Source organism: Cherax quadricarinatus, chromosome 13 (genome assembly GCF_038502225.1).
Source record: "Cherax quadricarinatus isolate ZL_2023a chromosome 13, ASM3850222v1, whole genome shotgun sequence".
In the NCBI taxonomy this organism is placed as follows: Eukaryota; Metazoa; Arthropoda; class Malacostraca; order Decapoda; family Parastacidae; genus Cherax; species Cherax quadricarinatus.
This window is the reverse complement of record NC_091304.1, coordinates 21,144,077-21,166,302: the sequence shown is the minus strand read 5'-3', so window position 1 is coordinate 21,166,302 and position 22,226 is coordinate 21,144,077. Positions and strand designations below refer to the sequence as shown.

Genomic DNA, 22,226 nt, shown 5'->3' with positions numbered 1-22,226 from the left:
GAAATTATTGCATACACAAATTTTCACTTGTCCTATATAGCAAGATGAGTGTTGATAATTAAGCCAAGATCGCAAATTCTGCCTATTCGACACGACATATATATATATATATATATATATATATATATATATATATATATATATATATATGTGTGTGTGTGTGTGTGTGTGTTCTGCCGAATAGGTAAAACTGGTCAGTTAGCAAGAACTCATTTAAAACTAAGTCATTTCGAAAATTTTCTCTTATACGTTTAACGATATATATTTTTTAATGTCAAAATTAATAATTTTCTACCAAAAGAACCTCAGAAATCTTATCTAACCTTATTATGGCAAGTGCAATATAATTTAGCCTAATCCAACAATATATATTTTAGATATGTTTACAATAATTTAATACTAAACACACACAATGAAATATATTTTTTTCGTTAGGTTCAGAATGATTTTTTGAGAAAATTTTGCATACACAAATTTTCGCTTGCCTTATTCGGCAAAGAGAGCGTTGCTATTTAAGCCAAAATTGCAAGTTTTACTTATTCGGCACGATATATATATATATATATATATATATATATATATATATATATATATATATATATATATATATATATATATATATATATATATATATATATATATATATATATATAATATATAATCACGCCGGCCGTATCCCACAGAGTCAGGGTGACCTTAAAAGAAAAACGAAAGTTTCTCTTTTTAAATTTAATAGTGTATACAGGAGAACGGGGTTACTAGTCCCTTGCTCCCAGCATTTTAGCTGCCTCTTACGACATGCATGGCTGAGAAATATCAGTTTACTCCGAGAAAGAGGAGAATAATCCATCGCTTACCTTAATATTGTCTAGTTTAAGGAACTGCTCGTAGAGTGCGACATCTTCCCCGCCCCAGGTGCGTATGTCAGGGAAGCCTCCGGAAGCCTCGTAGTCTGAATGATACATGCATGCCATCCCGAAACCGAAGGTCCGCCAGAACCCAGATTGCTCGTCCACTGCCAGCTGCTCACTCACCGGAGGCACAGCCTTGTCGAAGAGCGGGTACACCAGCTTAGGGTTGTACAGCGAGAATACCACGGGGTAGTACACCTGTAGAGGGGTTGTGGTCAGTGTACAGCATTAACACTACTCGGTAGTACACCTGTGGTAATGGTGAGTACCTCATGACCACCACTGGCTAGTACACGTAGAGGGCGGTCACCAAAATTCGTGTGTGAATGAATTTACAGCGCATGTACACCAATAACAACGGGGAAGTATACATATTATTACTTTCGTTAGAAAATATTTAATCAGCCCCAACCCCGAATATTTTCTTGCTGGATGCTTTCAACTTAAGACATCTAAAATGGAGGAAATGTGGGAAATAATGTTGTAGCAGAGATAATCCTGGGGGCAGCTCAGATGAAAATTCACACACGTGAGTTATTAAATCTCTGGAACAAATTCACCTTAAGCTACCAAATAGTGAAACCAACAAAACTGGAAAATATACTTGACCTTATCTTCACTAATAATGATGATCTGGTATGAAATATAACAGTATCAAAGACAATACACTCAAATCACAACATAACTGAGTACAGACATGTATGTGCAGGGCTCCTGACCAGTTCTGAGGGTGCTTTCACCAAATTCAACTTCAATAACAGAAACATACAGTGGGATCAAATTAACCATGTCGTAAATGAAACAAGGTAGGAAGATATCCTAAACAACACGGATCTGGACCTTTACCTAGAAAAAAATTAACTCTGTGGCACTTAGGGAAATATGTCTTGAGCACACCTCAAGAAAAAAAGAAGAGAAAATGTAAAGTAGAGAGATAGATATTCCCTCTACAGGCGAAGGAGAAGAATCACAGAGCTTCTGAAAGGGGCCAGTATATCTGAAATACAGGAGGAGGTACTGGCTAGAGAAATAGTAAATATCGAAATTTAGCTTAAGGAATCATACAGGAACCAAGAAACATAGAAAGAACTTAAAGCCATAAATGAAATTAAAAAAAAAAAATTCCTATGCCAAATCTATGGCAAAAACTACATCCAATATTGGTTCCCTGCTTAACATATCACTTACACATATGACAGCAAAGAAATAGCGTTTAGTGAGCCGTTAATCTGACTAAGGGTCGAGATTTTTTTTATGATTGAGACTCAAAATTTGGTTAATTCAAGAATTTCTGATAGAATCCTAACACTACAGGACTTTGAAAAAAAGCAATAAATGACATGCCCACGCACTCTGCCCCAAGACCAGACTCGTGGAACTCCATGTTCATCAAGAACTGCAAGAAACCCCTTTCACGTGCCTTAAATATCTTATGGAGAGGGAGCATACACACAGGGGTCATCCCACATTCACTAAAAACAAAGATACAGCTCCACTCCACAACGGCGGCAGTAAAGCAATTGCAAAGAATTACAGACTGATAGCACTAGCTGCCCACATCATAAAAATCTTTGAAAGGATTCTAAGAAGCAAGATCGCCAACCACTTGGATACCCACCAATTGCACAGCCCAGGGCAGCATGAGTTTAAAGCAGGTCGCTCCTGCCTCTCACAACTACCGAATCACTATGTGGTCTTGGATACACTGGAGAACAAACAAAATGCAGATGTAGTATACAAAGACTGCGAAAGCTTCGACAAGTGTGATCATGGTGTAATAGCACACAAAATTCATGATAAAGGAATAACAGAAAAAGTTGGTAGATGGATCTATTACTTCCTAAGAAACAGAACACAAAGAGTAACAGTAATAAGAGTAAAGTCAGAGGCAGGTACATTGAAAAGTTCTCTTCCACAAGGCACAGTACTCGGCCCCATCCTTTTTCTCATCCTCACATCTGACACAGACAGATGTGAGCCACAGCACCGTGTCCTCCTTTGCTGATGATACCAGAATTTGCATGAGCGTTATCCATCGAGGCCACTAAAAATCTCCAAGCGGACATTAACCAAATATAAATGGGCGTCAGAAAACAATATGAAATTCACTGAAGACAAATTTCAAAAAAAAAAAAAAAAAAAATCCAACCACACACAAAAGCGAAAAACTAATGTGAAGGACCTGCGAGTGATAATGTCAGAGAATCTCACTTTCAAAGATCACAACAATATCTACCACATCTGCAGGAAAATAATAGGATGGATAATGAGAACCTTCAAAACTACTGATGCTAATCCAATGATTCTCTTCAAATCGCTTGTCCTTTCTAGGTTGGATTACACTAACGGCCGCTTTCAAGACAGGTGAAACTGTAGACCTGGAAAATATACAGAGAACTTTCACTACACGTAGGAGTACTATAAAGCACCTAAATTACTGGGAATAGCTGAAATCCCTTGCCCAGTACTCCTTGGAAAGCAGGCGAGAAAGATAACAGAAATCCTAGAGGGACTAGTCCCAAATCTGCACACAGAAATCACTCCCTACGAAGCAAATCCCGACAGGTGCAACATCCCCCCCCCCCCATGAGTACGCTAAGAGACACAATAAGTATCAGGGACCGAAGACAAAAAAGGAATAGTTCATATACCCACAAGGTAACACAAATGGTTAAATAAACAAGTTACTTCCATAATAAAAAAAACATCAATTTTGTTACTAGAAACAGTGAATCATCCTTACTAAGCGGGTGATCTTATGACTAAGACCCACATCAACTGCCACATATCCTGGAGATGAAAATACCCTCACAATTAGATTACTACCACGTGGATGACTCACCTGCTGGCCTTTTCTAGTGTTGCTCCTGCAGCGGTTGAAGAAGTCTGGATGCATCAGTACATCAACGTCGCAGAAGAAAAGCAGTTCCCCCTTGTCCTTCGACACCTTGTGATGTGCTCCTACATGCAGCCCGCGCCCTCTGGAGAAGTCACGTTCCTCCAGAGCTATGAACGACCACTTGAAATTAGGAAGGCCAGAGAGCTGTCTGCTGGTGAGATCACGAGCCTCCTGCAAAAAGTCATCTTCGAAGTAGATGACGGTAAGGGAGAGGTTCTCATCATGCGGAAGGACATTCTTCACTAGATGGTCCAGGAAGGTTGCGTACTTGGTCACCCGTCCCTTCAGAGTAACGATCATGTTCACTACCTGTTAAGAAATAAATAAATGCCTGTAGGTATGGGTATGTGTGTAAACTCGCCTAATTATGTTCATGGGGTTGAGCTCCATCTCTTGGGTCACGCCTCTTCTTACTGGATCTTGCCCTGTTGTGTTGTGCAGAGGAATCACACATACCCTATCATTATCACTAGTCCCAAGGAAGCCGTTCGAAGTCACTAACAGCTTGTTTGGTCACGGAGCAGATCAGTGACTGAAATAAAGATGTTTGTTACGGGAAGTCTTTAACACGTACAAGGAACCTAAGTCCCGGATTTAAAGAAAATCTATATTTTTAAATATGGCATATTACACAACCTATTTTAATATTCACAGTATTACTCTTTATTACTGCCTCTGACAGTTTATTTACTATTAAACACACAAATTAGCCTTATTTAACTAAACATTTAAAAAAATAATTTTCCGTAATAAATTTTGAATCTGTATGGAGGTTTGACCATTATTAAGTAGCTAAAGCGAATTTTATGTTCACTCGGGTTCAACTGAGTTTCTGCTTCCAGGTGTTGTCGACGGTGTTCCCTTTACTGTGTCTACCATGGTACTGTTTACTGTGTCTACCTTGGTATTGTTTACTGTGTCTACCTTGGTACTGTTTACTGTGTCTACCATGGTACTGTTTACTGTGTCTACCTTGGTATTGTTTACTGTGTCTACCTTGGTACTGTTTACTGTCTACCTTGATATTGTTTACTGTGTCTACCTTGGTATTGCTTACTGTGTCTACCTTGGTATTGCTTACTGTGTCTACCTTGGTACTGTTTACTGTGTCTACCTTGGTACTGTTTACTGTGTCTACCTTGGTACTGTTTACTGTGTCTACCTTGGTACTGTTTACTGTGTCTACCTTGGTACTGTTTACTGTGTCTACCTTGGTATTGCTTACTGTGTCTACCTTGGTACTGTTTACTGTGTCTACCTTGGTATTGTTTACTGTGTCTACCTTGGTGCTGTTTACTGTATCTACCTTGGTACTGTTTACTGTGTCTACCTTGGTATTGTTTACTGTGTCTACCTTGGTGCTGTTTACTGTGTCTACCTTGGTATTGCTTACTGTCTACCTTGGTACTGTTTACTGTGTCTACCTTGGTGCTGTTTACTGTGTCTACCTTGGTATTGTTTACTGTGTCTACCTTGGTATTGTTTACTATGTCTACCTTGGTATTGTTTACTGTCTACCTTGGTACTGTTTACTGTGTCTACCTTGGTGCTGTTTACTGTGTCTACCTTGGTATTGTTTACTATGTCTACCTTGGTATTGTTTACTGTCTACCTTGGTACTGTTTACTGTGTCTACCTTGGTATTGTTTACTATGTCTACCTTGGTATTGTTTACTGTCTAACTTGGTACTGTTTACTGTGTCTACCTTGGTGCTGTTTACTGTGTCTACCTTGGTATTGTTTACTATGTCTACCTTGGTATTGTTTACTGTCTACCTTGGTACTGTTTACTGTGTCTACCTTGGTACTGTTTACTGTGTCTACCTTGGTATTGCTTACTGTGTCTACCTTGGTACTGTTTACTGTGTCTACCTTGGTATTGTTTACTATGTCTACCTTGGTATTGTTTACTGTCTACCTTGGTATTGTTTACTGTGTCTACCTTGGTGCTGTTTACTGTGTCTACCTTGGTACTGTTTACTGTGTCTACCTTGGTACTGTTTACTGTGTCTACCTTGGTGCTGTTTACTGTGTCTACCTTGGTATTGTTTACTGTGTCTACCTTGGTACTCTTTACTGTGTCTACCTTGGTGCTGTTTACTGTGTCTACCTTGGTACTGTTTACTGTGTCTACCTTGGTGCTGTTTACTGTCTACCTTGGTACTGTTTACTGTGTCTACCTTGGTACTGTTTACTGTGTCTACCTTGGTATTGTTTACTGTGTCTACCTTGGTACTGTTTACTGTGTCTACCTTGGTACTGTTTACTGTGTCTACCTTGGTATTGTTTACTGTGTCTACCTTGGTATTGTTTACTGTGTCAACCTTGGTATTGTTTACTGTGTCTACCTTGGTATTGTTTACTGTGTCTACCTTGGTATTGTTTACTGTGTCTACCTTGGTATTGTTTACTGTGTCTACCTTGGTGCTGTTTACTGTGTCTACCTTGGTATTGTTTACTGTGTCTACCTTGGTATTGCTTACTGTGTCTACCTTGGTATTGTTTACTGTGTCTACCTTGGTATTGTTTACTGTGTCTACCTTGGTACTGTTTACTGTGTCTACCTTGGTACTGTTTACTGTGTCTACCTTGGTATTGTTTACTGTGTCTACCTTGGTACTGTTTACTGTGTCTACCTTGGTACTGTTTACTGTGTCTACCTTGGTATTGTTTACTGTGTCTACCTTGGTATTGTTTACTGTGTCAACCTTGGTATTGTTTACTGTGTCTACCTTGGTATTGTTTACTGTGTCTACCTTGGTATTGTTTACTGTGTCTACCTTGCTATTGTTTACTGTGTCTACCTTGGTACTGTTTACTGTGTCTACCTTGGTGCTGTTTACTGTGTCTACCTTGGTATTGTTTACTGTGTCTACCTTGGTATTGTTTACTGTGTCTACCTTGGTATTGCTTACTGTGTCTACCTTGGTACTGTTTACTGTGTCTACCTTGGTATTGTTTACTGTGTCTACCTTGGCGCTGTTTACTGTGTCTACCTTGGTATTGTTTACTGTGTCTACCTTGGTGCTGTTTACTGTGTCTACCTTGGTATTGTTTACTGTGTCTACCTTGGTATTGTTTACTGTGTCTACCTTGGTGCTGTTTACTGTGTCTACCTTGGTATTGTTTACTGTGTCTACCTTGGTATTGCTTACTGTGTCTACCTTGGTATTGTTTACTGTGTCTACCTTGGTATTGTTTACTGTGTCTACCTTGGTACTGTTTACTGTGTCTACCTTGGTATTGTTTACTGTGTCTACCTTGGTATTGTTTACTGTCTACCTTGGTGCTGTTTACTGTGTCTACCTTGCTATTGTTTACTGTGTCTACCTTGGTACTGTTTACTGTGTCTACCTTGGTGCTGTTTACTGTCTACCTTGGTATTGTTTACTGTGTCTACCTTGGTATTGTTTACTGTGTCTACCTTGGTATTGTTTACTGTGTCTACCTTGGTGCTGTTTACTGTGTCTACCTTGGTACTGTTTACTGTGTCTACCTTGGTATTGTTTACTGTGTCTACCTTGGCGCTGTTTACTGTGTCTACCTTGGTATTGTTTACTGTGTCTACCTTGGTGCTGTTTACTGTGTCTACCTTGGTATTGTTTACTGTGTCTACCTTGGTATTGTTTACTGTGTCTACCTTGGTGCTGTTTACTGTGTCTACCTTGGTGCTGTTTACTGTGTCTACCTTGGTATTGCTTACTGTGTCTACCTTGGTATTGTTTACTGTGTCTACCTTGGTATTGTTTACTGTGTCTACCTTGGTACTGTTTACTGTGTCTACCTTGGTATTGTTTACTGTGTCTACCTTGGTATTGTTTACTGTGTCTACCTTGGTGCTGTTTACTGTGTCTACCTTGGTATTGTTTACTGTGTCTACCTTGGTATTGTTTACTGTGTCTACCTTGGCATTGTTTACTGTGTCTACCTTGGTATTGTTTACTGTGTCTACCTTGGTGATGTTTACTGTCTACCTTGGTATTGTTTACTGTGTCTACCTTGGTATTGTTTACTGTGTCTACCTTGGTATTGTTTACTGTGTCTACCTTGGTATTGTTTACTGTGTCTACCTTGGTATTGTTTAGTGTGTCTACCTTGATGCTGTTTACTGTGTCTACCTTGGTATTGTTTACTGTGTCTACCTTGGTATTGTTTACTGTGTCTACCTTGGTATTGTTTACTGTGTCTACCTTGGTACTGTTTACTGTGTCTACCTTGGTATTGTTTACTGTGTCTACCTTGGTATTGTTTACTGTGTCTACCTTGGTACTGTTTACTGTGTCTACCTTGGTGCTGTTTACTGTGTCTACCTTGGTATTGTTTACTGTGTCTACCTTGGTACTGTTTACTGTGTCTACCTTGGTGCTGTTTACTGTGTCTACCTTCGTACTGTTTACTGTGTCTACCTTGGTACTGTTTACTGTGTCTACCTTGGTGCTGTTTACTGTCTACCTTGGTATTCTTTACTGTCTACCTTGGTACTGTTTACTGTGTCTACCTTGGTATTGTTTACTGTATCTACCTTTGCATTGTTTACTGTGTCTACCTTGGTACTGTTTACTGTGTCTACCTTGGTATTGTTTACTGTCTACCTTGGTATTCTTCACTGTGTCTACCTTGGTACTGTTTACTGTGTCTACCTTGGCACTGTTTACTGTCTACCTTGGTATTGTTTACTGTGTCTACCTTGGTACTGTTTATTGTGTCTACCTTGGTACTGTTTATTGTGTCTACCTTGGTACTGTTTACTGTGTCTACCTTGGTACTGTTTACTGTGTCTACCTTGGTATTGTTTACTGTCTACCTTGGTATTGTTTACTGTGTCTACCTTGGTACTGTTTACTGTGTCTACCTTGGTATTGTTTACTGTGTCTACCTTGGAACTGTTTACTGTGTCTACCTTGGTATTGTTTACTGTCTACCTTGGTACTGTTTACTGTCTACCTTGGTATTGTTTACTGTGTCTACCTTGGTATTGTTTACTGTGTCTACCTTGGTACTGTTTACTGTGTCTACCTTGGTACTGTTTACTGTGTCTACCTTGGTATTGTTTACTGTGTCTACCTTGGAACTGTTTACTGTGTCTACCTTGGTATTGTTTACTGTGTCTACCTTGGTGCTGTTTACTGTGTCTACCTTGCTATTGTTTACTGTGTCTACCTTGGTACTGTTTACTGTGTCTACCTTGGTGCTGTTTACTGTGTCTACCTTGGTATTGTTTACTGTGTCTACCTTGGTGCTGTTTACTGTGTCTACCTTGGTACTGTTTACTGTGTCTACCTTGGTATTGTTTACTGTGTCTACCTTGGCGCTGTTTACTGTGTCTACCTTGGTATTGTTTACTGTGTCTACCTTGGTGCTGTTTACTGTGTCTACCTTGGTATTGTTTACTGTGTCTACCTTGGTATTGTTTACTGTGTCTACCTTGGTGCTGTTTACTGTGTCTACCTTGGTACTGTTTACTGTGTCTACCTTGGTATTGCTTACTGTGTCTACCTTGGTATTGTTTACTGTGTCTACCTTGTATTGTTTACTGTGTCTACCTTGGTACTGTTTACTGTGTCTACCTTGGTATTGTTTACTGTGTCTACCTTGGTATTGTTTACTGTCTACCTTGGTGCTGTTTACTGTCTACCTTGCTATTGTTTACTGTGTCTACCTTGGTACTATTTACTGTGTCTACCTTGGTGCTGTTTACTGTGTCTACCTTGGTATTGTTTACTGTGTCTACCTTGGTATTGTTTACTGTGTCTACCTTGGTATTGTTTACTGTGTCTACCTTGGTGCTGTTTACTGTGTCTACCTTGGTACTGTTTACTGTGTCTACCTTGGTATTGTTTACTGTGTCTACCTTGGCGCTGTTTACTGTGTCTACCTTGGTATTGTTTACTGTGTCTACCTTGGTGCTGTTTACTGTGTCTACCTTGGTATTGTTTACTGTGTCTACCTTGGTATTGTTTACTGTGTCTACCTTGGTGCTGTTTACTGTGTCTACCTTGGTGCTGTTTACTGTGTCTACCTTGGTATTGCTTACTGTGTCTACCTTGGTATTGTTTACTGTGTCTACCTTGGTATTGTTTACTGTGTCTACCTTGGTACTGTTTACTGTGTCTACCTTGGTATTGTTTACTGTGTCTACCTTGGTGCTGTTTACTGTGTCTACCTTGGTATTGTTTACTGTGTCTACCTTGGTATTGTTTACTGTGTCTCCCTTGGCATTGTTTACTGTGTCTACCTTGGTATTGTTTACTGTGTCTACCTTGGTGCTGTTTACTGTCTACCTTGGTATTGTTTACTGTGTCTACCTTGGTATTGTTTACTGTCTACCTTGGTATTGTTTACTGTGTCTACCTTGGTATTGTTTGCTGTGTCTACCTTGGTATTGTTTACTGTGTCTACCTTGGTATTGTTTACTGTGTCTACCTTGATGCTGTTTACTGTGTCTACCTTGGTATTGTTTACTGTGTCTACCTTGGTATTGTTTACTGTGTCTACCTTGGTATTGTTTACTGTGTCTACCTTGGTACTGTTTACTGTGTCTACCTTGGTATTGTTTACTGTGTCTACCTTGGTATTGTTTACTGTGTCTACCTTGGTATTGTTTACTGTGTCTACCTTGGTATTGTTTACTGTGTCTACCTTGGTACTGTTTACTGTGTCTACCTTGGTGCTGTTTACTGTGTCTACCTTGGTATTGTTTACTGTGTCTACCTTGGTACTGTTTACTGTGTCTACCTTGGTGCTGTTTACTGTGTCTACCTTCGTACTGTTTACTGTGTCTACCTTGGTACTGTTTACTGTGTCTACCTTGGTGCTGTTTACTGTCTACCTTGGTATTCTTTACTGTCTACCTTGGTACTGTTTACTGTGTCTACCTTGGTATTGTTTACTGTATCTACCTTTGCATTGTTTACTGTGTCTACCTTGGTACTGTTTACTGTGTCTACCTTGGTATTGTTTACTGTCTACCTTGGTATTCTTCACTGTGTCTACCTTGGTACTGTTTACTGTGTCTACCTTGGCACTGTTTACTGTCTACCTTGGTATTGTTTACTGTGTCTACCTTGGTACTGTTTATTGTGTCTACCTTGGTACTGTTTATTGTGTCTACCTTGGTACTGTTTACTGTGTCTACCTTGGTACTGTTTACTGTGTCTACCTTGGTATTGTTTACTGTCTACCTTGGTATTGTTTACTGTGTCTACCTTGGTACTGTTTACTGTGTCTACCTTGGTATTGTTTACTGTGTCTACCTTGGAACTGTTTACTGTGTCTACCTTGGTATTGTTTACTGTCTACCTTGGTACTGTTTACTGTCTACCTTGGTATTGTTTACTGTGTCTACCTTGGTATTGTTTACTGTGTCTACCTTGGTACTGTTTACTGTGTCTACCTTGGTACTGTTTACTGTGTCTACCTTGGTATTGTTTACTGTGTCTACCTTGGAACTGTTTACTGTGTCTACCTTGGAACTGTTTACTGTGTCTACCTTGGTATTCTTTACTGTGTCTACCTTGGTACTGTTTACTGTGTCTACCTTGGTACTGTTTACTGTCTACCTTGGTATTGTTTACTGTGTCTACCTTGGTATTTACTGTGTCTACCTTGGTATTGTTTACTGTGTCTACCTTGGTATTGTTTACTGTCTACCTTGGTATTGTTTACTGTGTCTACCTTGGTACTGTTTACTGTGTCTACCTTGGTATTGTTTACTGTCTACCTTGGTACTGTTTACTGTGTCTACCTTGGTATTTACTGTATCTTCCTTTGTATTGTTTACTGTGTCTACCTTGGTACTGTTTACTGTGTCTACCTTGGTGCTGTTTACTGTCTACCTTGGTATTCTTTACTGTTTCTACCTTGGTACTGTTTACTGTGTCTACCTTGGTGCTGTTTACTGTCTACCTTGGTATTGTTTACTGTGTCTACCTTGGTACTGTTTACTGTGTCTACCTTGGTGCTGTTTACTGTCTACCTTGGTATTCTTTACTGTGTCTACCTTGGTACTGTTTACTGTGTCTACCTTGGTGCTGTTTACTGTCTACCTTGGTACTGTTTACTGTCTACCTTGGTACTGTTTACTGTGTCTACCTTGGTACTGTTTACTGTGTCTACCTTGGTACTGTTTACTGTGTCTACCTTGGTATTGTTTACTGTGTCTACCTTGGTACTGTTTACTGTCTACCTTGGTACTGTTTACTGTGTCTACCTTGGTACTGTTTACTGTGTCTACCTTGGTACTGTTTACTGTGTCTACCTTGGTGCTGTTTACTGTCTACCTTGGTACTGTTTACTGTCTACCTTGGTACTGTTTACTGTGTCTACCTTGGTACTGTTTACTGTGTCTACCTTGGTACTGTTTACTGTCTACCTTGGTACTGTTTACTGTGTCTACCTTGGTACTGTTTACTGTGTCTACCTTGGTACTGTTTACTGTGTCTACCTTGGTACTGTTTACTGTGTCTACCGTGGTATTGTTTACTTCATGTGCACGTGTAAACATGTTCCTTAATACTGTTTTGTATTAGTTTTGCTGGTCAATGTTACTATAATTATCACTGGCATTCTTACCAGGGAAGCGTTAAACCTGTAGGGGTCACACTGGGCCTGGGAAGGGCAGATCCACTTCCTTGGATCAAAAACCCCTCATTAGTCTAACTGGTCAATTTATTAACCCCGCTGCTCGATACTTGTTAGGATATTAATTTTACTGGTCAATACACTAATCTTAGAACATAAAAAAAAATACGTAACGGTTACATTAGATTTACTGGTCAGTCTTATTGGCTAATACAAGTAGTAATGAACGACTATCAATAAACAGCAGGGATATAGTTGGTGGCCGTTGATACAACCACATCACAGAATTGATTCCTAGGCCTGCTAGAGGCCTTCTTTGTAATTAATGTTTTATAATATGTAAACCCCACATTGTAATCCTTAGAGAGAAATAAACATTTCAACTTCAAATTTCAAAATCATTCTATTTAGAACCCACTAGGATGAATGGTTACAGCGTTACGTCTGCTACTCTAATGCACTACGGCTCGAGTCCTCGTCCATTATTCTATTCTTTTTCTCACAAAACCTTACATGTTATCATCACGTTCTTACTGTCTTCTGGTCGACTATCATGGATCTGATGACCTTGGTGGCGTCCAGTTTCTGGAAAAGAGTGACCCGGCTGCTGACGTCTGTGGCCTCATCCTTGTAGAGAAGGTCGTACTCTACGCCATCTGGCAGCCAGCGGTACCTGTGAGTACAAGTGTGAGAGCGTCAGGGTACAAGTACCGTTAGTGCCCTTGTCCTTGAAGATGAGGTCGTACTCGACGCCAGACATTCAGGGGTGTCCAAACACAAGTGAGAGTATCAGTACACAGTTGCCATGAAGGGGCTGGAGAATAGGGGAGCCAGGTATGAGGGTACTAATAACTTGAATGAAACGGCTATAAGGTACAACTATCATGATCCATTGCAATATTTAAAAAATCACTATAACTTTCAACTTTGCTGAAGAGTGTATACACCCAACGGTGTGCATATCTCAGTATATATGCTGAGAATTTAATCCCTTTCGACAGATATACGTGTGAGAGTCGTTGGGTGGGTACTACTTTGGTATGCGATCTACAACACGAAAATTAATAACCTAACCTAACATGTAGATCGCATACCAAAGTAGATGTTGACTCTTGTAGATCACGTTGGCTATGTAATTCGCATACCAAAGTAGCATCGTTGGGTGTTAGACCTGTCTAGCATGGGCCATTATGCCTACTGTAGCACTATTTTTATGTTGTTAATAACAAGAATGTATTTGACTTAGTAAAAACTTTTTCGACACTAGGTATAATTTTTTCTCGTGCAACTACAGTACTATGGAGTTAGGAGTAAACAAACACCGTTCAATACAGTGGACCCAGGGAATCTTTTAACAAAATATTACGATTCCCAAACAAACGGTCAACTCGTATTGGATCGTTTCCTTCCCAACTCACTTGCCGCTAACGAAGGCGGTGTTGGGATGCAGCTGAGTCAGGTACCGGGCTGCAGTGTCCTTGGCAGTGGAGAGCAGAGCATGTTCGTGCTGCGTGAGGACGCGACCAGCAACACCTTCTGTCTGGAAGGTCGAGTCCACGTCGAAATAACGAAAATACAGACCTTCGTATCTGTAGATTAGAAGCCAGCGTGAGGTGTAAGTTTTTCAACCAACAACAAGAGAATGTTGGTACATGTGTAAACATAAATAAGCTGAAGAGAATGTTGATAACTGAAAAAGAATGTAAACACGAAGCCTTAATAAAAAGATTTCTATCATGCTGGCTTCGCTTTAAGCAGGAGATATAAGGAAAGTAGGAAGAGGTCAGGCTACAACAAGAAGAGCAGTTGATTAAGACAAGAAGAGGAGACAAATAATTTAATATACAGTAAATGAATCCAAAGAAAATGCACTCACAGTGTCTCTGCTGGGTGCGGATAATTGAGAGGCTGGGAAGGTTGGTCAGCGTCAGGTAGGTCCTCTTGCTGCTGCTGCTCCGTCAGGGAAGCACCCGTGCCCTCGGCGCTCCCACTAGACACTGTAAATACACCAAAAATATACTCCAGGTACAATGGCATTACACGGAAAATGAAGCAAAAACTTTTTTGTAAATCTGGAAAGAATTACAAATGCAGCTCAGTGGTAGCGTGTTCATCACGCACACACACACACACACACACACACACACACACACACAAAAAAAAAAGAAACTAAGGGGTATGTCCTACGAGGAGAGGTTAAGGGAAATCGACCTGACGACACTGGAGGACAGGAGAGATAAGGGGGACATGATAACGACATACAAAATACTGAGAGGAATTGACAAGGTGGACAAAGACAGGATGTTCCAGAGATGGGACACGGTAACAAGGGGACACAGTTGGAAGTTGAAGACAGATGAATCACAGGGATGTTAGGAAGTATTTCTTCAGCCACAGAGTAGTCAAGAAGTGGAACAGTTTGGGAAGCGATGTAGTGGACGCAGGATCCATACATAGCTTTAAGCAGAGGTATGATAAAGCTCACGGTTCAGGGAGAGTGACTTAGTAGCTACCAGTGAAGAGGCGGGGCCAGGAGCTAGGACTCGACCCCTGCAACCTCAACTAGGTAAGTACACACACGCACCGAGTGTCCGTGGTTCGAGTCCCGATATGGGTGGAAACGTTGGGCGTGTCCCTTTATACCAGCTGCTCCTGTTCACGTAGTAGTGAGTAGGTAACTAGGCGTTAGCCGACTGGTGTGGGTCGCATCTGGAGTATACCTGGAGAGAGTTCCGGGGGTCAACGACCCCGCGGCCCGGTTTGTGACCAGGCCACATGGTGGACCAGGCCCTGATCACCCAGGCTGTTACTGCTATCCACACGCAGTCCAACGTACGACCCACAGCCCAGCTGGTCAGGTACTGACTTTAGGTGCCTGTCCAGTGCCTGCTTGAAGACAGCCAGGGATCTATTGGTAATCCCCCTTATGTATGCTGGGAGGCAGTTGAACAGTCTTGGGGCCCCTCACACTTATCGTGTTGTCTCTTATCATGCTAATGGCACCCCTGCTTTTCATTTTGGGGATGTTGCATCGTCTGCCGAGTCTTTTGCTTTCATAGGGAGTGATTTTTCGTGTGCAAGTTTGGTATTAATCCCTCTAGGATTTACCAAATGTATACAATCATGTATCTCTCCCGCCTGCATTCTAGGGAGTACAGGTTTAGGAACTTCAAGCGTTCTCTGTAACTGAGGCGTTTTATCGCAGTTGTGCGCGCTGTGAAGGTTCTCCGTACATTTTCTATGTCAGCAATTTCACCTGACTTGAAAGGTGCTGTTAGTGTGCAGCAATATTCCAGCCTAGATAGAACAAGTGACCTGAAGAGTATCATGGGCTTGGCATCCCTGGTTTTGAAGGTTCTCATTATCCATCCTGTCATTTTTCTAGCAGATGCGATTGATACAATGTTATGGTCCTTGAAGGTGAGATCCTCCGACATGATCACTCCCAGGTCTTTGACATTAGTTTTTCGCTCCATTGTGCGGTTGGAATTTGTTTTATACTCCGATGTGGTTTTAATTTCCTCACGTTTTTCATATCGGAGCAATTGAAATTTCTCATCATTGAACTTCATACTGCTTTCTGAAGCCCATTTAAAGATTTGGTTAATGTCCGCCTGGAATCTTGCAGTGTCTTCAATGGAGGACACTGTCATGCAAATTCGGGTGTCATCTGCAAAGGAAGACACGGCGCTGTGGTTAATATCCCTGTCTATGTCCGATATGAGGATGAGGAACAAGGTGGGAGCGAGTACTGTGCCTTGTGGAACAGAGCTTTTCACCGTAGCTGCCTCAGACTTTACTCTGTTGAATACTACTGTGTTCTATTTGTTAGGAAATTATAGTTCCATCTACCAACTTTTCCTGTTATTTCTTTATCACGCATTTTGTGCGCTATTACACCATGGTCACACATGTCAAAGGCTTTTGCAAAGTTTGTGTATATTACATCTGCATTCTGTTTGTCTTCTAAAGCATCCTGGACCTTGTCGTAGTGGTCCAGTAGTTGGGACAAACAGGAGAGTCCTGCTCTAAACCCATTGTTGCCCTGGGTTGTGTAACTGATAGGTATCTAGATGGGTGGTGATCTTGCTTCTTAGAACCCTTTCAAAGGTTTTTATATGAGACGTAAGCGCTATCGGTCTGTAGTTCTTTGCTATTGCTTTACTGCCCCCTTTGTGGAGTGGGGCTATGTTGCTTTTAGTAAATGTGGGACAACTCCAGTGTCCATGCTCCCTCTCCAAAGGATGTTAAGAGCACGTGATAGGGGCTTCTTGCAGTACTTGATGAACACGGAGTTCCATAATTCTGGGCCTGGGGCAGCGTGCCATGGGATTTGTAGTTTACCTAAGATAAGACTGGTCTTTGAAATTAGTTAAGGCAGGATAACAGTTCTTAGTCTGTAAAAAAGATTTGTGAAAAAAAAATAATTCCAGGGATGAGTGACGCATGGCAGGTTTTCTTACACCGGATGCCCCTTATCACCCAGCAGTACAGCGCACTATGACCCTTGCGGGTTTATCGCTTAGTTTTGATGATGATATTTATTACTATTATCGGTAAAAAGGTACTTGGGTGTTCAATTAAAAAAAAGCACGAAATGTGTAATTGCCAATAAGGAGTTTCCTAAATTGCACTTTTGTGCCTTTTTATTAAAAATCCGCGTTTGCTTACTATTACTGTTGTACAGGTACCATATAAAAATAAAGCATTTAGCATGACTGATACGTAAACATTTACTGGAAAACGCATAAAATATAATTATACACTAGTCAACTCGAGGACTGTATAATAATTAAGGAGTATTGAAGACTGTCGAAGATATGAACCCGCTGGCTTATCGCAGCTAGGCTTTCTACCTTATACAAATAATCATCACTGCACATGCGTATCCTAAGGTAAGATGATGATAGCCTTATGTGGTGACCATGTTATTACAATTTCTAACCTTCTGACACAATACACCAGTCTCGAGTTCTGACACCTAGGTACTAACACCTCACAGCAGCCTCAGGTAATGACACTAGGGCGTTAACACCAGACATCTATGGGGTAATGACAACATGCGGGTGGACGTGATGGAAATGTCAGGCAAAAGTCAGCAGACCATCACTTGTACTCTTGGCCACATAGCCAAGGTTCCCGTCAGTACTGGGGCCAAATGTGCTGGTGAGTGGCCAAGTCCATGTTATAAACACTTGGTGCAGAGTAAACCTCCATTACATTCGGAGTTTCGCTAAGGGTTGAACGAAACGTAATCTAGAGAAAAGATCTGCTCTGCACCAAATGTCTTGCTACCTTCTAAGTCCTTCTTAACAGTTAAGATTCATTTAGCTTAGTGTGTGCTTATGTATCACACACACACACACAACAGGCCAAGTGTTTTAGTGACAAGTGCCTTGGAGAAAATGGTAACACACACACTCACACACACACACACACACACATGCACGCACGTACACACACACACACACACACACACACACACACACACACACACTAGGAGCTAGGACTCGACCCCTGCAACCACAAATAGGTGAGCACACACACACACGCACACGCACACGCACACACATACACACACACACACACACACAACAGGCTAAGTGTCTAATCGACAAGTGCCTATGACAAAATGGTAACTATCACGCACACATGCACGCACGCATGCACGCTCGCACACACACACACACACACACACACACACACACACACACACACACACACACACACACACACACACGAAAGGCCCCTAGGCGCTGGTGATCACGTTGTCGTGGGTTTCCAATGCATAGCAGAGTTAACAATGGAGAGCGAAGCAGCACGAGAAGGACGGGAGAAGCCAAACTTCCATACAGGGGACTACACACGTATGAGGCAATTCCTACATGAGGTGCAGTGGGTAAGCAAAGCGAAATGATGAAACACGTGACCACAAAGTGCAGAGAGAGGCAGTGGAGAAGTTCGTACCAATGGCAACAGAAACAACGAGATCAGAGTGAGCCCATGGTTTACCAGGAGGTTTGGAGAGGCCAAAGCCAAGTATGCTAGAGTAGGGATAAAGTATAGAAGGCAATGGACCCATGCAAACAGGGAGCTGAGCCGAAGAGCCAGAAATGAATATGCATGGATAAGGAGAGAAGCCCAGCGTCAATACGTGAATCACATAACATCAAAAGCCAGATCTGGCCCAAAGTTGTTAAACAGCCACATCAGGAAAACAACAGTCCAGGACTAGGTAATCAGGCTGAGGAAGGACCAGAAATCAGTCAGGGAACGACCAGAAAGTATGTGAACAGCTCAGCTCGTGAGTGGAGAGCTTCCATCAAACCAAGGTGATAGGGTGCACCAGCTAGTGCTAGACGCGATGCACACAACTGACTAGCAGGTGAAGAAACTACCAGGGGAACTAGATACCTCGAAGGCAGTGGGCCCAGATAATATCTCTCCATGGGTCTTGAGAGAGGGCGCAGATGCACTCTGTGTGCCATGAACAACAATCTTCAATAAATCTACTGAAATATGGTAACTGCCTGTAGTGTGGAAGACAGCAAATGTAGTCCCGATTTTTAAGAAAGCAGACAGACAGTCTGCATTAAATTACAGACCAGTGTCACTGACATGTATGTAAAGTTATGGAGAAGATTATCAGGAACAAGAGTAATGGAGGACCTAGAAAAGAATGGTCTCATACATGACAATCAGCACGGCTTCAGGGAAGGGAAATCCTGTATCACAAACCTATTTGGAATTCTATGACAAGGTAACAGAAGTAAGACGGGAGAAAGAGGGATGAGTTGACTGCATCTTCTTAGACTGTAAGAAGGCTTTCGACACAGTACCGCACAAGAGACTGGTTGAAAAGCTAGAGGAGCAGTCAGGAATAGGAGAGAAAGTATTGCAATGGATCAGGGAAACAACGTGTGTCGTCGGTACGAGATGAGGCGTCAAAGTGGGTGCATATATCGACTGGGTTCCACAAGGGTCATTCCTAGGGCCGGTGCTGTTTCTTGGATATGTAAATGACATGACAGAAGGAATAGAGTCAGGTGTGTCCCTGTTCGCAGGCTATGTGAAACTAATGAGGAGAATACAAGCGGGCGAGGATCAGGTATGCCTACAAGGGGATCTGGACGAGCTGTAATCCTGGTCCGACAAATGGCTTCTGGAGTTTAATCCCAGCAAGTGCAAAGTTATGAAGCCTGAGGAAGGACAAAGGAGACCGCAGATGGAGTACAGCTTAAGAGGTCAGAGGCTGCAAAACGCACTCAAGGAAAAGGATCTTGGGGTAAGCATCATACCGAGCACATCTCCTGAGGCACACATCAACCAAAAAACTGCTGCAGCATACGGGCGCTCGGCAAACCTGAGAACAGTGTATCGACATCTAAGTAAAAAGTCATTCACGACACTGTACACCGTGTACGTCAAGCTCATACTGGAGGATGCAGAACCAGTATGGAACCCACACCTGGAAGGTACAAGGGTTGGCAACAAGACTAGTCCCGGAGGTGAGGGGTTTGTCCTACGAGAAGAGGTTAAGAGAACTCAACCCGACAACAATGGAGGATAGGAGAGATAGGGGGACATGATAACAGCATAAAAATACTGAGAGGAATTGACACCTAATTCATTCTAGTGAGGACATTAGAGCACTCCAGGAAGATTTGAATAGACTAATGCAGTGGTCGGAGAAGTGGCAGATGCAGTTTAATATAGACAAATGCAAAATTATGAACATTGGACAAGAAAATAACCATGCCACATATAAACTAAATAAAGTAGATCTTAGTATTACTGATTGCGAAAAGAATTTGGGGAGGTCTGGTTAACAGTAATCTAAAACCAAGACAACAGTGCATAAGTGTTCGCAATAAAACGAACAGAATCCTTGGCTTCATATTAAGGAGCATAAATAATAGAAGTCCTCAGGTTGTTCTTCAACTCTATACATATCTTTGGTTAGGCCTCATTTAGATTATGCTGTACAGTTCTGGTCACCGTATTAGAGAATGGATATAAATGCTCTGGAAAACGTACAGAGGAGGATGACAAAGTTGATCCCATGTATCAGAAGTCTTCCCTATGATAGAGAAAAGACTGAGGGCCTGAATCTGCACTCTCTAGGAAGGCGTAGAATTAGGGGGGATATGATCGAGGTGTATAAATGGAAAACAGGAATAAATAAAGGGAATGTAAATGGTGTGCTAAAATTAACTAGCCATGACAGGACTCGCAGCAATGGTTTTAATTTGGAAAAAAATCAGATTCAGGAAGAATACAGGAAAGCACTGGTTTAGTAATAGAGTTGTGGATGAGTGGAACAAACTCCCGAGTACCGTCATAGAAGCTAAGACGTTGTGTAGTTTTAAAAATAGATTGGATAAATACATGAGTGAGTGTGGGTGTGAGTTAGACCTGACTAGCTTGTGCTATTAGGTCGGATGCTGTGCTCCTTCCATGAGTGGATGTGAGCTGACCTGACTAGGTGGGCAATTGGACCTGCCTCTCATGGGCCAGTAGGCTTGCTGCAGTGTTCCTTATTTCTTATGTTCTCATGACAAAGTGGATAAGGAGAGAATGTTTCAGAGATATGATACAGGGACAAGAGGTTACAACTGAAGTTGAAAACTCACATGAATCACAGGGATGTCAATCATAGAGCTATCGGAAAGTGGAACAGTCTGGAGAGTGATGTTGTGAAGGTAGGATCCATACGTAGCTTTAAGAAGAGATATGATGAAGCGTATGGAGCAGGGAGAGAGTGAACCTAGTAGCGACAGGGAAAGAGGCGGGGCCAGGAGCTATAAATCGACCCCTGCAACCACAATTAGGCGAGTACATACACACACACACACACACACAGGATGTTCCAGAGATGGGACACAGAAACAAGAGGTCACAATTGGAAGCTGAAGACTCAGATGAGTCAAAGGGATGTTAGGAAGTATTTCTTCAGCCACAGAGTTGTTAGGAAGTGGAACAGTCTGGCAAGCGATGCAGTGGAGGCAGGAACCATACATAGTTTGAAGACGAGGTATGATAAAGCTCATGGAGCAGGGAGAGGGAGGACCTAGTAGCGGTCAGGGAAGAGGCAGGGCCAGGAGCTGAGTCTCGACCCCAGCAACCATAATTAGGTGAGTAATTAGGTGAGTAATTAGGTGAGGTGAGTACACACATACACGCACACACATCCATACATACATCCATCATTACCGCAAAGCGATGTCGGCAAAGTTCTGCTTATACAGCATGACATGTGTATTTTTTTTTTTTTCATATATCTAAGAACTTACGTGGCCAAGTTCCCGTGGCGACGTAGAGCAAGCAGAAAACGAGAGCGAGGGCAACACCATAGCAGGTTCCTCTCTTCATCCTGGCTACCATCACCCGTGGAACCACCACCCTCCCTACAACACGTCTCGGAACCACCACGTACACTGTTTCTGAAGCATACTCCGAGCTGCAACCATAGCCCAAATTCAGAGTCACTTATTGGTAGTTCTCTTCGCTGTTTAAACCAGCGAAAGGTAATGTCACTTAGGGAAATGACCAGGCTTTGAAATATCATACAAGTCACCACCAAGCTTGGATTTTTTTTTTATAGCTGAGGGAGGTGTGGTGTTCGCGAAGGCAGGAAGTGTTAGAAATCCACCACTGAAAACATGTGAACACTGAGGGTCTGACACACGATCATCACACGCTGAAGGGAAGTAATGGGGGAGGAGGCATCATGACTGTCTCCTTATTATCTGCATCGTCTTCTGATACTGCGGGAAATGTCCGCCAGGATCCTGCAGACAGAAAATATTAGTTAAGAAATTGACTTACATTAATAT

At 41.8% G+C, this 22,226-nt stretch overlaps 1 protein-coding gene across 1 annotated transcript in view; it reads right to left on the bottom strand.

The window, feature by feature from the left end:
- Nucleotides 1-857: 857 nt before the first annotated feature.
- Nucleotides 858-22,226, bottom strand: part of LOC128688685 (chondroitin sulfate N-acetylgalactosaminyltransferase 2) — a gene marked incomplete at its 3' end in the record, with an annotated part of 77,897 nt that continues 56,528 nt past the window's right edge. Inside the window, 6 exon segments of the mRNA XM_070084577.1 lie at nucleotides 858-1,109; nucleotides 3,754-4,119; nucleotides 12,925-13,063; nucleotides 13,809-13,979; nucleotides 14,267-14,387; nucleotides 21,684-22,181. Coding sequence (XP_069940678.1) covers nucleotides 858-1,109; nucleotides 3,754-4,119; nucleotides 12,925-13,063; nucleotides 13,809-13,979; nucleotides 14,267-14,387; nucleotides 21,684-21,774 — 1,140 coding nt within the window.